Raw genomic sequence first — 16,655 nt, 5'->3', positions numbered from 1 at the left:
TCTCCAGCTGGTCTTGATTTGGGGAGGGGTGGTGGAGGGGAGTGGGGTGGGGATTGCCTTGAGCTTCCAGCCTCCACTGGGCTGGCACTATTGCTTGGAATGCCTCCACAGTGCCATCTTTCAAGACCTAGAGCATATATATGCCTCCTCCTCCAGGAAGCCTTCTGGGATTCCTTCATCCTAATTAATTCTCTCAGTGCTTAATGGAATATTCTGCCTCTTAGGTCAGACCCTAAGGTCAGAGGTTTCATCTCCCTCTTCGCCCACAGACATGTTGCTCCCTCCCTCCTTCCTTCTCCCCACTTCTTCCAGGAAGTACCCTCTAGAGCTCTGATCTAGAATCTAGATGAATCTGAGATCTAGAGGTTTCTAGAAATTGACTCCCAGAACGAATGGTGGGGCAAACTGTGAAGGTGGATTTGGATTTGGGGAGGGCTCATCCTTCAGTCATTAATTTCCTCCACACACTGAATGAGTGCCAGCCTCTGCTGAGTGTGGGGGCATTGAGAGAGGATGGAGACCTACTCTGGCCCCAGGATGCTACAGGCCAAGAGAAGGGGCTGCATCTTTGCGGAGGGCCCAGCGTGCCAGGCCCTGGGCTGGGTGCTGGAGACCCAGAGATGGACTAGGCCCACCACACCCCTGGCAGAGGCAGTTTCGGGGAAGCCATCTCTCCCCAGGCTGGCTCAACGCCTTTTGTCTCCTGGATGAAACATTCTGTCTGGAAGGGCAGGGTGTGGCAGTCCTTTCCGTATTCTGGAGGCTCCCGGGGCTGGGGTGATGGGTGCAACAGGAGAGGACTTGGCTGGGCAGGCCTGGCTTACCAGGGCTCGACTAGGAACTGGGGGCCCGAGTCTGAGATGGATTTCTGTGAACCAGTCCTTTCCAGTTTGCTGTGCACCTGGGGCTAAGCCTGCCTCTCTCTGGGTCACCATGTTCAAGTCCCTGAAAATCTAATTGTAGATTGGTGTTTAGGCCAGTAGAGCAGATAGGAGAGGGGTGGTGGCTCCTGGTCCTTGGCAGAAAAGGACCCTACAGCAGAGGCCCAGCAATGAGCAGTGCTTGTGGCCTAAAGGGATTGCTGCCAGCTAAGGCCCACGCCCACCTGACAGCCTTCTTCTTAGGTTCCCCCCAACCCACCCACTCTGCCTGCCTGATCCCAACCCACTTCCAGATAGAGATGCCAGGAGTTAGGCTAGGCCTGCTTCCCCTCAGGCCTTGGCTCCTAAACTTTCTCAGCCTGTTGTTTCCTCTGACCCCCTTCTGCTCTGAGGCCCTGGGGCCCAGCTTGAGCGAGGGGTGGAGCACTGATCTCAGGAGTCTGGATGGATCCATGAGGGCTTCCTGGAAGCAGCAGCAGTTGGGCTGAGCCTGGAACGGGGGATGGGGAAAATGAGCTCTTCAGAACGAGGGGGCCCAGATTGGTTGGCACCAGACTCCCAGCTCCAACTCTGTTCTGCCTGCCCCTTGCTGGCTGTGGGACCCAGGGTGAGCTCTGTAATTCTGTGGGTCTCTTTTTCCGCAACACAGGTCAGGGAGCCTCCCCTATGAGTTGGTGTGAGGTTTCATTGAGAAAATACAGGCTCACCCCTTCGCTTAGCAGCGGCTGGTGCTCCTCACATGATGGCTATTGTCTTCATTGACTTTATTGTTATTCTGCAAGCACACGTGGAAGGTGCAGGGGACAGGGGAGAATACAGAAGGGAAGACTTTGGGGCCCCTGGTCAGGTGCAGACCACACAGCGGAGGCGGGAACTGCCAGGGGGCACACGGGAGCCCTTGGGTTTTCTGTGGCCGCTGGGAGGGTGCAGAGAGCAGGTTGGTAAGCCCTCAGGCAGGCTCTGGCAGCAGGGGCCCTGAATGCCGGGATGAGGACTTGCTGTTTGATCTTCCACATCCTGGGGAGGCAGGAGAGAGAAATGAGCGAAGCCAGGCAGAGGAAGATGAATCTGGCATCACGGGGCGGGTAGATTGGCGGAGGAGAGACTGGGGGGGCGGAGAGGCCATTTAAAAAGCTGTTGCAAAATCGGTTTTCCTGATAAAGAGCTGGGCTGAGTCATCTGTGGAGGAGAGAAGTCACATCCAGCTCCTGCACTGCCTTCGAAGTGGGATTTTCCTCTCTTTGTCAGCGGGGCAATTGGCTGCCTTTCCCGGAGGCTTTGAGAACCGAGGCCGGCTCAGCATCCAGGGGGAAGCTGGGCTGCAGGGAGGACCCAGCTGGAGTGAGTAAGAGGAGCACACGGCAGTGCCTTTATGGTTTGGGGTGTGTGACTTAGGGCCTCTGGCCTCCCTCTCTGGTCTCCGCTCCCCTGTGGGCATCAAGAAAAGAGGTATGGATGACTTCTGCCAGCCTGTTAGTGGCAAGGCCGGAGCGAGGTCTGGGGCTCCCTGTTTCTGTTCTCATGTATCTCCCATGTCCTGGCAGTCCTCCTCACCTTAGTATGAATTACTGTCTCCTGAGAGGACGGCTGGCAGCCTGCGGAGATTCAGTCAGGTTGCACTCCCTGGGACTTTGGCATGGTTGGAGCACTCCCTAGGGAACAGAGGCTGTGTCATTTCCTCCCGCGGCCGGGAGAAGATGGGGTAGGGGCTGGCAAGGCGGCCAGGCCATTACTCAGGCCCAGTTCATCTTCCTGCCCCTAGCCGAGCCAGAGGTTGTGCAGCGGCCAGCCATTGGTTCCTTCCTGACCCCGGCAGGGGGGCGGTTTACCCAGCCTGCTTACCTGTCCCATTGCCAAGACTCCCAGGCGTCCACAATGGGCTGCCTCCAGCCAGTCTCTATTCCCTCCTCTGGCTCCCTGTCCCACTCCACCCTATGTGGGGCCTGGGTACTCCCATTGACGGTAGCCTTGTGAAGAAGCATTTCCTTGAATTCTCTCCCTGTTCTGACCTTCTGCTCTGGCCTCCCTTCCCCTGCCCCCCCTCCTTCCTAAAGATCCTCCGTCCAGACAGGCCTGATGGTCAGCAGACCAGGCAACTGCCTACAGGGGTGATTGGGCTTGGAGAAAGGGCTTATCTCTGCCTAAGCACAACTGGAACTCAGGTCTCCTGACTCCAGATACCATGCTCTCTCCACTCTACTGGTCTCTCATTTCCTAGCAGTCATTTCTACCTTAGTAAGAAGGAGTTCTATCAGCTCTTCTCCTGCGAGAAAAAAGGGAGAGAGCATGGCTTGTTCTAGGCAGCTGAGAGGTGAGAGGGCACTGCTGGGGACACGGACCGTGAGGTGGAGAAACAGGCCGTCCTGCAGAGCCTTGTCCAAGCACTCTGGAGCCTCTCTTGGTGTCCCTCCCTCCAAAGTCTGGGTCTAGAAGGCAGAACGGGTAAGGAAAGAGACTCAGCAACCAGACTTAGAGTTTTGAAACTCAGCTCAGCTACTTGCAAGTTGTATGGACTTGGATAGGTCTTTCTGAGCTGCAGGTTCATCTGCCAACTCAGGAGAATGAGAGGGCTGACCTCTCAGAGTTTGGGGCAAGAATTGAGAAGGAGGATGGGTGTAAAGTATGCAGTGCGGTCCCTGGGCAGTGGCGGGGGCTGCATGATTGCCACTGTGGTCCTCATTCTGACAGCTGCCCTTGGGGCTTCTTGTCTGCCCCACACTTAGGAAGTTACCCTTGTGGGACCCAGGTGTCCTGACCCTGGGCAGCTCTTCCTTGTGTCTGCCCTCACCCCTTCTTCTCCCGAAGGCCTGTCTTCAGAACTCCTGATCCACTGTCCAGAATGGGTTTTTCAAGGGCCAGCACCCCGTCCTGAGAAGAGGGAGGGCATCGTGGCTGACACAGGCACAGGCCGCAGCTGTGCAAATGGGGGGGGGGCTCAGTCGAGGTACCTGTCCCCCCATGGCCCTTGGCCGCCTCCTGCTTCTCCGGCTTCCGGGGAGCCCCATCTAGGTCCTGGCTGGCTGGGGCATGGCCAGGGGCACCAGTTCCTGCTCTGGGGGGACTCAGGGGCCCCCTCCCCGGTGCCCTGAAGTGCAGGACTCTGGGGTGCCTGTGGCTGGTCCAGCCCCCCTTCTCGCAGCTTTGTTTGTGCAGGGTGGCAGAAATCGGCTGGATCGCTGGCAGGGTCTTGCCCAAGCCTCCTGCCGGATTCCTTTTCCGTGGAGTCACTGCAGGCTGGGGGTGGGGGCCCGGGAGCTCTCTCGGAGGCAGGGCTCTCTCACCCCTTGGCCTTTTCTGCTGCCCTCCTCTTGTCCCAGAACAGCAGCAGGGGGACTGGGCGGAGTTCCAAGCCCAGCTGGGGGTCAGCAGACAGGGTCCTGGCCCGAGGCCTACTCTGCCACCCTTTCCCTCTCTCAGCCTCCCAGGCCTGCTTAGCCCCCAAGGGCCCTTCATGCTCTGACATTTTGAGCATTTTCAAAGCCCATGGCCTTTAGAACAAGTCTGGGGACAGGATGGAAGCAGAGAAGCAAGGAGAAAAACAGGCAAGTGCGGGGACATTGGGAGGTCTGGATTATTCAAACCCTGAAGCACTTTCTATGAGCCTCAGGCTGTGGGAACGAGTTAGCCAGAAGGCTTGGTGCTCTCCGGAGTCACACAGAGCCGAGGTGAGCCAGCTCTGCTACTTTCAGGCTCTGTGACCTCAGACAACTCACTTTACCTCTCCAAGCCTTGGTTTTCTCATTACTACAAAGTGGATAATAATAGTTAATGCTTCATAGCATTGTTGTGTGAATTAAATAAGATAATATGTATAATCAATGTTAGCAGTTGTGTCGTAGGAAACACTAGTGGGACGACGATGGATGTGTATCCTGACCATGCCCCGTGGGGAGGGGAATTGTGTCTGTGAATCTCTACAGGGATCTCAGGTTGGAAAGAAAAAGCTTTTCATCTAGTGGCAGTAGAGGTTGGGAGTTCACATAAAGAGTGACTTCATAGCAAAGGAGTGCGCATTAGTGGAAGGCAGCTCTTTAGGGTAGTGAGCTCCCCATCAGTGGAGTGTGTAAACGGAGGCTTGTAACTCAGGGGTGTGGTCTTAGGGACACAGGAATTATGAGTGTAGTTGGACCCAGTGGCGGCCATCCCCAAGACCCTGAGGCTCCGTGGTTTGGGGCAGTAATCCCTGCCTCTCCATAACGCTGGAATCCCCTGCAGGTGTGACCTTAAGAGAGTCACATCCCCTCTCAGGATCCTGATCTTAGGGATGAACCTCCTTTGCCAGAAAAAGTTCTGACCCCTTCCAGGGAGTAGAGTATGGTCACCACGGAGCAGCTCCTCCAGGGGTAGCATGCACCCTTTGCCCTGTCCCCCAGGGCTTGATGACAATGAGTACTGCTGGCATTCATGAACTCATTGCAGCCTTGCAACCCTAACGTCAGAGCTTTTATCACTGCTCCTCAGTTAAGGAAACTGGCTCTGAGATGTGTGGGGACTTGCCAAGGTCGCACAAGTAGCAAACGGCGGAGCCCGGATTCGGGCCAGGAGTCCTGGTTTCTCGGCAGAGCAGAGGAGGTGAACACTGCTTGAGCCCAGCAACCGCTCAGGGCCCTCCTGTGTGGCCTGTGTGCCCCCACTCAAGACCCCATCCCCCGGCGGCAGCCTGGCCAAACCTGCAAATCCTTCATCTTTTAGAGATAGGGCAACCCAGGCAGGTGATGAGTCCTACCAGGAGGGAGCAGGTGTCGGGGTGCAGAGGGTAGGCTTTTCTGGACAGGTGGGCACAGGTATGTGTGGGTGGGGAGCCAGATCCTGATGGGAGGAGGGGAGAAAGAGGTGGGGACCAGAGAGCCTCTCCTCTGTGTGGGCCTCCCTGTAGACCCTAGTGTGATGCTTGGCCTCAGTTTTCTCATCTATATAATGGGGGTGGTGGTCAAATAGCTCCTCTGTAAGGGCCCTTCCAGCTCTGGGAGCCCATGAATTCTGAGCCTCACTGGCAGGATGCCTAGAAAGACTGTCCCTGGAGACCCATTCAGCATGTCATGGCCAGTGCTAATGAGGGCATGGTAGGAGGGAGGGCAGGGTCAGATTCCTCAAGAACTAATTAGCTTCCCACAGTAAGGAGGGGTAGGGGGAGGATGACAGAGGGAGGAATTTTCCCAGCCACTGACAGAGCTGTTGACCATGGCCACAGACTATCTTGTCCATCTGTCCACTGGTCCTTTTGTTCATTCATTGTTCCATAAGCATAAATTGAGCACCAACGTGTGCCAGCTGGACACTGGGGATATAAAGAGAAGTGGTTGCCTGCAGTGAACTTACAGATTAACAGGGGTCTGACCCTAGCCTGATAGCCTGATCACCGACCTCAGGCCCCAGACCAGACTCCACAGCCCTAGACTGAGGCTGTCCCCAACCACTGACTCTGTCTGCTGTATATCCCAAAGGGACCTATTGGGACAAATGGGCAACTCGAGCATGGGTTGTGAACCCAGAAAGAACTGGTTTTGAGCCCAGCCTTGCCGCTCTTAGCCATGTGATCGTGGGTGAGTTACTTACAAAGCATCTGGACCTCATTTTCTGCCTCTGTAAAACAAGGGCAGGTAACATTTGTCTCCCAGTGTTCTTGTGTGGACAAAATCAAGTAATGCAGTGTTCTAGTATAGTTGCTGCTGAAATTAGCTGAATGCCCTACTCTCATGATATTAAAATATGAGAATTTTAAAACAACTATTTAAATAAAAGAAGAAACTCTGTAAGAAGGAACTGGTCGCAGTTGTTACTGATTTGTGGTGGGGGTGCTCAGGGGTGGAGGGACATTTTTTACTGAAGACTTTTTGGTTTTTTAAATTTTTGAATTTTTAGACCATGTGAATGCATTCCCTACTCTAAAAAGGGAATGTGTTACTGTTAGTGTTAGCAAATGAATATACTATGAGTTTGAAAGTGAAAAGCGTCCTAAGACAGGCACATAGAAAATGTCCTGGGGGTTCATTCATGCATTTGGTAATGCCTACTAAGGGCCCCCTTTATGCCAGGCAGTATTCTAAGGGCAGGGGACAGAATGATGACCAGGTCAAACAAGGTCATTGCCCTGTTAGAGCTTATATTCTAGGTAAGGTGTCTGATGATAAACAAGGAAACGATGATTCCAAATGATGGTGAATGCCTTGAAGAAAATAAAGAGATAGGATAGGAGGGGAGAGGACTGATTATAGAGCAAGACTCCTCCAGAGAGGGAACATTCAAGAAAATCCTGTGTGGCAAGAAGGAACCAACATGGAATGCCACCTGGGAAAAGATCATTCCAAGCAGAGAAAAGAGCAAGTGCAAAGGTCCTGGGGCAGGAACAAACTTGGCATTTTCATTTCAATTCCTTGGCAAGGAATTGAAAGAATGCCAGCAGGGCAGAGCCTAGTGAGTGAAGGGTGGTAGGGGATGAGTCAGGGATGGAGTGGGCCTCTACTGCGAGGGTGATGTGTTCTTGCTGAGTCTGATAAAGTGCAGTATCAACAGCCTTTGGGGGGAAGCCAAATGAGGGGGCGGGTCATGCTGAAGGGGTAATCAGGGGAGGTTTCACACAGGTGTTAGCGTTTGAGTTGGGCCATGATTATTGGGGCAGGGATCTTCACGAGGAGAGGGGATTCCATAAAACAGTGAGTAAAGATCAGATTCCAGAGGAAAAGATCATCGGTAGGAGGGACACGGTGGCCGTCTGTCTGTCTCTGTACCCCAGTGGCTCGCATTCCCATTTGCTAACTGGGCCTCTGTCTCTCTCTGCAGCATTGGGCCTGAGCACTAGCCTCACTGAGAGAGATCTGAAAGAGGCCAAGGCCCGCAGCCAGCAGATCGCAGCCCAGCTCACCACCCCTCCCAGCTCCAACTCCCGCGGCGTCCAGCTCTTCAACAGGCGCAGGCAGAGGGTGAACGAGTTCACCTTGGAGAACCACAGCCGGAGGGGACAGAAGCCCAGCCAGGAGTCCCTCCAAGCGCCCCCTGCCAGCCCCGCAGGCTATGCCTCAGGGCTCAGCTTGAGTCCCACCTCACTGCCTGAACCAGGCCCTCCAAGGAACGCCAGCAGCCAGAGCCCCGACGTAGGGGTCCCTGCTCATAGCATGGAGGGGTGCTCGGAGAAGGCCAACTTGCTGCGGCACCTGGAGAAGGTGGCCAGCGAGGAGGAGGAGGTACCGCTGGTGGTTTATTTGAAGGAGAACGCCGCCCTACTGACAGCCAATGGGCTGCACCTGTCCCAGAACCGAGAAGCCCAGCAGAGCCCAGCAAGCCCGCCGACGGCTGAGGTCCAGAGTCCGGCTGCAGATGTCAACCAGAACCTTTCCTCACTCAGTGGCACCCTCATCACACCGACCTCAAACAGCAACCACAGCCTGCCGGCTGCAGACATCAACCAGAACCCGCCGGGCCCTGTCACCCCACAGAGCCCGCCGCTCTCAAGCAGCCCACAGCCCTCGGAGGCTCAGCTCCCTCCCAATGGCACGGTGTCCGATTCCAAACCCGGCACCCTGTGTTCCAGCGGGCAGCCGCCAGAGCCGGCTGCGGAGGTGAGACCCAGCACGCTCCTAATTGACAAGGTGTCAGTGCCACCTACCACCACCAACACCTTCTCCAGAGAAACAATTCCCCTCTCCAGCTCCGGGACCCCGGCGCCAGATTTCATGTCCAGCTCCCTGCTCATCGATTTACGGCCCAGCACCCCAGCAGTGTCAGCGGAACAAGAGACGTCTGTGTGGGCAGCCACGGCCACTCCCGCCAAGCTCTACAGCGAGGTCCACTTCACGCTGGCCAAGCCCCCATCAGTGGTCAACAGGACCGCCAGACCCTTCGGGATCCAGGGGTCAGGAAGCACCAGCCAGATAGAGCGGAGCCCCATGGTAGAGAGACGACATCTTGGAGAGAAGGCCCTGACTCCCCAGCCCCCCAGCATGGCAGACAGGAGCCCTCGGCCACAGAGACACATGATGTCCCATAGCCCCATGGTGGAAAGGAGGTCTGTGGCACAGCGAAGCCCAGCCTTGGAGAGACGCCCTTTGGGGAACTTCACCCCACCCCCAACCTATGCTGAGACCTTGTCCACGGCCCCCCCGGCTTCCCGGGTTAGGTCTCCCCCCTCCTACTCTGCCCTTTACCCCAGCTCTGACCCCAAGCCTTCTCCTCTGAAGGGCCAGGCCGTTCCTGCCAGCAAGACGGGCATATTGGAGGAGTCGATGGCCCGCAGGGGCAGCCGGAAATCCATGTTCACCTTCGTGGAGAAGCCCAAGGTGACCCCGAACCCGGACCTGCTGGATCTTGTGCAGACGGCTGATGAGAAGCGGAGGCAGAGGGACCAGGGGGAGGCAGGCGTGGAGGAGGAGCCCTTTGCGCTGGGGGCCGAGGCCTCCAACTTTCAGCAGGAGTCAGCGCCCCGGGACAGAGCCAGCCCTGCGGCAGCCGAGGAGGTCCTCCCGGAGTGGGCCTCGTGCCTCAAGTCACCGCGCATCCAGGCCAAGCCGAAGCCCAAACCCAACCAGAACCTGTCCGAGGCCTCCGGGAAGGGGGCTGAGCTCTACGCCCGCCGCCAATCCCGGATGGAGAAGTACGTCATCGAGTCCTCGGGCCACACCGAACTGGCCCGCTGCCCTTCGCCCACCATGTCCCTGCCTTCATCCTGGAAATATTCCACCAATGCTCCTGGCGGCTTCCGAGTGGCATCCCGGAGCCCAGCTCGGACCCCGCCCGCCTCCCTCTACCACGGCTACCTGCCCGAGAATGGGGTCCTACGCCCCGAGCCCACTAAGCAGCCAGCCTACCAGCTGCGGCCCTCGCTCTTCGTCCTCTCGCCCATCAAGGAGCCTGCTAAGGCCTCGCCGAGAGCCGCCTCTCCTGCCAAGCCGAGTTCCCTGGACCTGGTGCCCAGCCTCCCCAAGGGGGCCCTCCCGGCATCCCCAGCCCTGCCTCGGGCCTCCCGCTCCTCACCGGGCCTCTACAGCTCCCCCGGCCAGGACGGCCTCCAGCCCACAGCTGTGAGCCCAACCTACAGCAGTGATATCTCCCCCGTGTCACCCTCCAGGGCGTGGTCTCCCCGCGCTAAGCAGGCCCCCAGGCCTTCCTTCTCCACCCGGAATGCTGGGATCGAGGCTCAGGTGTGGAAGCCTTCCTTCTGCTTCAAGTAGAGGACCCCACAGGGATCCCACTGCCTGGCAGGACCCCCTCTCTGAGGGCTGGAAGGAGAGCAGATGTGGCTGAAATTGGCACTGAGCTGAGGGTCAAGAGTATGGGGCCTTGGGGCTCAAAGGTCGATGCTGCCACCAGCTAGCTTTGTGACTCTGGGCAAGTCGCCTCTGCTCTCTGGGCTGCAGCTGCCGCAAGGGTCATTAGACTCCATGTCTGAGGGACCCGCCGTCCCATACTGGGTCGGGGGGAGGGCAACGAAGAGGGAGCTCCCCTGGCAGGCCGCAGTGAGGCTGGGGGCTCCCTCAGGCCTTTGTGAGCTGTGGGGATGCCAGCGTCTTGCTGGGGAATGGCCTAGAAGGGGACCCTCCCGTGGGCTTCTGGAACAAACAGCCGGCCAGTGCCTCCGTGCAGCCAGCCAGCCACGGGTCCGCCTCCTCAGCTGCCCCAGCTCCTGGCATCCTTCTGCCTATTGCTGGCTTCTTACCTGCACTGGCCTGTCTCCTCCACCTCTGCCTTCTGGACGCCGTTTCCTCTCCGCTGCTTCAGAGAGCTCTGTCCCGGCTGCCACGTTTTCTCCTCTCGTGGGTTCTTCTGCTGGATGAGGACTTAGCCTGCCACTGCTGTCTGATGCTTTCCGTCCCGACCCTCTGCTCCCCTGCCTCCCTGTCCTCTCCAGACACCTGGCTCCATGCTGGGGATGAGACCTTGGTCCCGGTGCCACCTGGCCGGCCCTCTGTATGCTGGGGCGTGCGAGGTCCCAGGGAGTCCCCGAGAGAAGGATGTGCAGGTGTGGGCGTGCAGTGAGAGCGGCCCCTGGCAGCATACCCATTGGCTAGTCGGGCTTCAACCTCAGCCGAGATCTGCCCCACTAAAAGCAGCTATCTCTGCGTAGTGGTGGGTGCCACGGGGAGAGAGGCTGGAGAGGAGGGTCTGGTCCCATCCTAGCCTCCCCTTTGCTGTGTGAGTCCAGCCAAGTCACTTTCCCTTCCTGGGCCTCAGTTTTCTTATTTACCCAGTCAGTGCCCTTCCAGCTGTGACCCTCTGTGAGGATTGAGAGAATAGGCTGGTGCTTTGGGAGAAAGGCCTTGTAAGTGATAAGACAGTCAGTCCCCTGGGGAAAAGAGGGGGAGGCAATGGGCTGTTGGCCGTAGGAGGGCCGGAGATGAGAGGTCTGTGAGGGCGTCCTGGGGAGGGTACTGCTGGAGGAAGCCGCTGCAGGAGGCCAGGGAACCAGAAGCCCAGGCTGAGACAGCCTGGAGACAATAGACGCATAGGAAGCCAGGGCAGGAGCACAGCCTCGTGGTGGGACCGAGGAGGAGACCTTAAGGTTTTGAGGAAAAGGCTGGGATTTAAGAGATCTGGATTCTCTCAGATTAATTCCATGTGTATCCTTGAGTCTCAGTTTCCCCATACAGTGAGGATACTGAGTCAGGTAGGGTGAGATCCTCACCACCTCTGACATGTTTGAGGTGAGCCAGCCCTGAAACTAGGCTCTGTTGGGGGGGATGGTGTGAGAATACAGACGGAAGAGGCAGAATTCAGATGGAAGCCTCCCAAGGCTGGGGGCCGAGCACCACCCACTCTCTCTTCCCCGGCCCTATTTCTGGGATCCCCAGCGGGGCGAGGGGTGGTGGAGGCGGTGCCCGTGCTGGGCTGAGCCTGCAGTTTTCGTGAGCTCTGGGCTCGTCTCCATGGGAACAGGGGGGTGCCTTCCTAGTGAGTTCATTCTGCCCAGAACTGGGGGGCATGCGTGGGGGAGTCGTAAGTGAGCTCAGCTTTTTCATACCAGGCCCCTCCCAGGACAGAGTGAAGCCCCTACCCCAGACCCCTGATCCCTTCTACCCCTGAGGGCCAGCAATGGAAGAGCCCACCCTCCATCCTGCAGCTCCCGCGGCCAGGCTGGCCGAGCTCTTCCCCCAACTTTGTTTTCTCTCCTGTTCTCAATACACTCAGCCTCAAATCTGTCTTGCTTCTTTCTTTTTTCCGCGCTCCCTGGCTGGTGGTCCGGGCTCTCCCCCCTTCCTCCCTGATTCTGGCCTGGGAAGTGGGGGGTTGGACGACTCCGTTCCTGTGTGTGAGCGTGTGGCGTGTCTCTGTGGGCTGTTTGTGACTCTGGGTCTGCTGTGGGTACGGATGTGTGGCGGCTTGGAAGCCACGGCTGCCCTCTCTCTTCCCTGGGTCAGGACGTAGGGAACCATAATCCTGTGGAAATTCTTTTGTTTTCTCCTTCCTCCAGAGTTTGGCCAAAAAGCTTATAGAGCATGGGGAAAACCCACAGCCCCTTACAGTCCAGGTTTGTTTGAATTCTTTGAAAGTGGAATGTAAATGCCTTTAGCCAGAGCATATACTTTCTGGTTCCCTCAGGCCCCCTCCCCCTCTCCGTGTTATCTTAATCTGGCAGTTTCCCATATTCATCACCTCTGGGCTCCTGAAAACGGTTTCTATCCCTGGTGGAGAGGAACAAGCTGGCATCAAGAGTCAGAAGAGGGTTGTAGTCCCCACCTGACTCCTTGTGTGACCTTAGACAACCCCTTCTCACCTCTGGGCCTCAGTTTCCCTTCCCTCCAAGGAAAGGGGCTGCAGAAGGCAATCTGGGAGCTAGTTCCATTTGGTCTTTGATAATTCCCGACTGACTGCTCTGCCCAAGCCTTCGCCCCACACACATGTCCTGCAGTGGGGCTGGTGCTCGGTTAAGTGGGCGCTGTTTCTGAGTTTTCACCCATGTGCATTTCCAGGGAGTTCTGGCTTATATAAGACATTGAGGGCTTTGTCAGAAAGTGAACAGTCCTGATTTCTCACAGCTTTTCTGTACTGTGCACCCCACCTCCTGCGCTGCACACACAGAGTCAGTACCCAGACATGGCAGTTCCAATGAGGTCAGCCTCTGGCCCACCTCCAAATGATGCGGAACTGCTTACCGTTGCCCAACAGTCCACCCCAGGCTTGGGAAGTCAGTTCTGTTGCTTCTTCCTTCCACTGGCTGGCCTAGCCATCCCCTCGTGGCCACAGAAGGCAGAGATAAGACTTAGAGATTTCAGACAGGTATAACTCTTCCTGCCCCAGCCTGCCCTTTCCCTAGCTGCAGAGCCCTGGTCCTTGTGCCCCCAGACTTGTCGACGGGCTGGGATCATGAACTCTTGGCCGCATTTCCCACAGCTGGGCTGATTGGAAGCTTCCTGGGATGTGTCACAGACAGAGAAGGTCCCAGTGTCTCTGGCTCACACAGACACAGCTTTGATCCTGGGAATGAAAGGGGTGGATCCTATGCTGAGCTTTTTACCTTTTCAAATTGATGACTGGGGTCTTGATTGTCCCCAGGAGGTCCCTAAGGGTCCCTCCAGCATTACTATCCCATGAAAAATCTCCTATATGGACTGATGTTTAAGGGACCACATTCTGAGTCAGGTCATCTAGTAGCTGCTGCATTGTAGGGAGAAAACATAACACTTTGCTACTTCCTTTTGATTGGGAGAAATCAGATTCTGATTGGATGAGAGGCTGACAGGTTTGACTGTGGCTGATTACTGACTGGATGAAAGAATGGATCCGTGAATGGTTCTAGATTTTGATTGGGCAGAAGACATTGAACGGACTGGCTAGGTCTGGACTCTGAGAAATGACTGCTGGTGAATCTGGATTGGATCGAAGGCTGAGTGGACTGGTTTACTGCTGTAATCTGATTGGATGAAGAGTTGGAAGGTTTAGCAGATAGAAGCTGGGCATGATTCCCAAGCCCTCCACTTTCAAACCAGTTCTCCAAACAGCTTTAGCATGGTGTGGCCTTTGAGCAGAAGGTAGTCACACACAGTCACACACACACACGCACACTTCCTCATGGGGCAGAACACACCAGATAGTTATTTACACCTCTGAACTTCATTTTCATCCTTGTAAAATGGGTGTAATAATGCCAGCCACCACATCAGCATGCTGTGAGGATCTAATGGGGGAGAAAGGATGACATGGAAACTTGTAGACTGGAAAGTCCCTAAATAGGTAGGAAACAGGTACAGTCGTGTATAGCAGAGTAGTGATTTATCTCCTTGAAGATGTTCACCAACCCGGCTTCACCGACTCCTCACTCTCTACCCCATGCTGGCAAGAAGTCCAGTCAGGAGAGCGTGCTGCCCAGGGCTGGAGGACCCAACTTCCTTTTGTGTTCCCATCTGTCAGTGGGAACTTCCTCTCTGCTCAAGGCCTACAAGGAAAAATTAGGAGGTGACCAAGGCAACATGGCAAGGGGGTTGGGGCAAAGAGGGCCTTTCCCTAAGTCCTTAGTAATAATGGTCAATATTTTCGCTTTAAATTCTTACTTATTTTTAAAGATTTCATTTATGTATTTGAGAGAAAGAGAGCACAAGCCGGGGGAGTGGCAGAGGGACAGGGAGAAGTAGGTTCCCTGCTGAGCAGGGAGACCCGAGGGGTGAGGGTGGGGGCTGGATCCCAAGACTCTGGGATCATGACCTGAGTGGAAGACAGAGGCTTAACGGAGGGAGCCACCGAGGTGCCCCTCGTTTAAAAATTTTAGAATAGATAATACATCCATAGCTTTCAAAAACCTAAACTAATATAAAAAGTAATACATGAAAGCTTTATTCCCACTCCTGTGGCCGCATACCTTGCCCTGTTGGCCCCATGTCCTAACAGCGGCCCACTTTGGTTAGTTTCACGCGTAGCCTTCCAGTGTCTCTTTACGGTAACCAACATCTACTGAGAGCACTGACTCTCCTCCAGGAATCTTTCAAGACATATCATATTCTTCTACATGAATTATGTCATTGAATCCTCACAACAGCCCCCAAAGTGTAGGTGCTGATATTGTACCCCCATTTCACAGAGGAGGAAACTGAAGCCCAGAGGCTTCCGATTGCTTCTGCTGCTGTAACAACCTGCCCGCGTTCATTCAGCAAGCAGAAGGGCCTGTCTCGCGTTCTTAACCAGCGGGCTCCGGGGGCTGGCGCAGGGCGAGGGAGCAGGTGCTGAGAGCTGGGGCACCCCGCGTTTTACTGCAGGCACTTCTTTTCTGGCTTGGGTCGCTGCCCTCCCGACTCTACAGTGACAAAGTAGACGCATTCGCTCCCGAATCCCCGGTCTAGAGGAGCCCAGCACTAACGCCTGCCCCGCCCTCTGCTTTCTCCCCAGGACCGCCGGGAGAGCCTGCCCACCTCCCCGCCCTGGACGCCGGGCGCCTCCCGGCCCCCCAGCAGCCTGGACGGCTGGGTAAGCCCGGGGCCGTGGGAACCGGGCCGGGGGAGCAGCATGAGCAGCCCCCCGCCGCTCCCGCCGCCGCCGCCCATGTCGCCCTCGTGGAGCGAGCGCTCGGTATCCCCGCTGCGACCCGAGGCAGAGGCGCGGCCTCCCAGCCGCCAGCTGCAGGCCCTCCTGGCGCGAAACATCATCAACGCGGCCCGGCGCAAGAGCGCCTCCCCGCGGCCCGCGGGCGCCGAGAGCCTGCGGCCCTTCTCGCCGCCCGGGGCGCAGGCGCAGCCTCCGCGGCCGCCGCCGCCGCCGACGCCGCGCGTGCGCTCGCCGCAGCCCTCCCGGCCCGGCCCCTCCGCCGCCGCCGCGCCCGGGGCCACGTTCTCCCCGATCCCGCGGAGCCCGCTGCCCGCCGGGCCCTCGCCCTGCGTCAGCCCCCGGAGCCCGCTGCCCGCGACGCCCCGGCCTTTCCCCTACCGCCGGTCGCCCACGGACTCCGACGTGTCCCTCGACTCCGAGGACTCCGGGGCTAAGTCGCCCGGCATCCTCGGCTACAACATCTGTCCCCGCGGGTGGAACGGCAGCCTGAGGCTCAAGCGTGGCAGCCTCCCCACCGAGGCCTCCTGCACCACCTAAAGCCCCCCCCCCGCTCCTGTTCCATCCCCACCCCGGGAGGGCTGGGCCAGAAGAAGTGTTGTGGGGCTTGGTAGATTCCAGCATCGCGTGCGGCGGGGCGGGTTGTGGGGGGGAGTGGGGGGACGATGGAGGGTGAGGTCTGGCCGCTTTGGACGAGGGGTCAGGGGAGGAGTGCTCCGGGCTTGGGGCTGGGGTAGTAATCCAAACTTGGGTGTAGCCCTTGTTCTGTCATTCAGTCATTGTGTGACCCTGGGTAAGATCCCTTCTCTATCCGACCCTCAGCTTCCCTATCTGTTCAATGGGACTTTGGCCAAAGCCATCTGCACAGGTCTAAATTCCCCCTCCCCTCCCGTCAATACACATACAGACACGCACACACACCTGCCTCTAAAGAGTCAGGGTGTGGTGTATATGGACCCCCAGACTCGCTCCAGTTCAGGGTTCCATACTCCTCCCTCCCTTCCTGGCTCTGCTGTCTGGAGTCTGGCAAATGAGGGGTGTGCTCACAAGATCCTAAGCCTAAGTTCCCTATCCAGGCCCTGGCTTGACCATCCGCCTGCCTGGCACCGAGTCCCAGGCAGGAGCAGCTGTTTTCCACCGCTTCCCAGACAAGCTCTATTTTTACCATGATGACCTTTAGAGAGGTCTTGCAGGCCAGCTCAAGGTGCCCCGCTGGCCCCTCAGGAGATAAGAGGTGGAAAGATTCCTCCTCCCAGATCCCTGTCATGCTTTTCCAGCCCCGGCTCAGACTGTTGGGGCCTCTTATGTGCCGCC

The 16,655-nt window shown here is 57.1% G+C and overlaps 1 protein-coding gene across 1 annotated transcript in view; it reads left to right on the top strand.

The window, feature by feature from the left end:
- SYNPO (synaptopodin) overlaps nucleotides 1-15,881 on the top strand; it is a gene marked incomplete at both ends in the record, with an annotated part of 34,657 nt that extends 18,776 nt beyond the window's left edge. Inside the window, 2 exons of the mRNA XM_080804214.1 lie at nucleotides 7,662-10,015; nucleotides 15,189-15,881. Coding sequence (XP_080660340.1) covers nucleotides 7,662-10,015; nucleotides 15,189-15,881 — 3,047 coding nt within the window. The remainder of the gene's footprint in view (nucleotides 1-7,661; nucleotides 10,016-15,188) is intronic.
- Between the last annotated feature and the right edge of the window lie 774 nt (nucleotides 15,882-16,655).

Source organism: Martes martes, assembly GCF_963455335.1.
Source record: "Martes martes genome assembly, chromosome: 5".
NCBI lineage: Eukaryota > Metazoa > Chordata > Mammalia > Carnivora > Mustelidae > Martes > Martes martes.
The sequence above is the reverse complement of the archived record's forward strand: the minus strand, read 5'-3'. Positions and strand labels throughout refer to the sequence as shown.